Source organism: Camelina sativa, chromosome 8 (genome assembly GCF_000633955.1).
Source record: "Camelina sativa cultivar DH55 chromosome 8, Cs, whole genome shotgun sequence".
Lineage (NCBI taxonomy): Eukaryota > Viridiplantae > Streptophyta > Magnoliopsida > Brassicales > Brassicaceae > Camelina > Camelina sativa.
Window position 1 is genome coordinate 11244268 of NC_025692.1, and position 626 is coordinate 11244893.

Sequence of the window (626 nt, forward strand, 5' to 3'; positions counted from 1 at the left end):
TTTATAATCGAAATTGGATGATTTAAGTTTTTAAAGATCGGATTTTTATTTGAGCCCAGAGAGGAACAACGGAAGAAGAAAGATGGGTCTGGAACGAAGGTGAAGTTGAATGTGAGGTTAGATCATCAAGTTCAGTTTGGTGAACATGTGGCTATGTTTGGATCAGCTAAAGAGATTGGTTCGTGGAAAAAGAAATCGCCTTTGAATTGGACTGACAAGGGATGGGTTTGTGAGATTGAGCTTGACGGTGGTCAAGTTTTAGAGTATAAGTTCGTCATTGTTAAGAATGATGGGTCACTCTCTTGGGAATCTGGTGATAACCGTGTCCTTAAGCTTCCAAATTCTGGGAATTTCTCAGTTGTTTGTCATTGGGATGCTACAAGAGAAACCCTTGATTTGCCTCAGGAGGTTGGTAATGATGATGGTGGTGGTGGTGGGGACGAGAGGGATAATCATGAGGTTAGTGATGAGAGAGTAGTGGGAAGTGAAAATGGTGGGCAGCTTCAGAAAAGTACATTGGGTGGGCAGTGGCAAGGTAAAGATGCGTCCTTTATGCGTTCTAATGACCATGGTAATAGAGAAGTTGGAAGGAATTGGGATACTACTGGTCTTGAAGGCACAGCTCT

General features: G+C 42.5%; 1 protein-coding gene across 1 annotated transcript in view; it reads left to right on the top strand.

Moving 5' to 3' along the window:
- Positions 1-626, top strand: part of LOC104709431 (phosphoglucan, water dikinase, chloroplastic-like) — a 6728-nt gene that overhangs the window by 303 nt on the left and 5799 nt on the right. Inside the window, exon 2 of the mRNA XM_010426046.2 lies at positions 56-408. Coding sequence (XP_010424348.1) covers positions 56-408 — 353 coding nt within the window. The remainder of the gene's footprint in view (positions 1-55; positions 409-626) is intronic.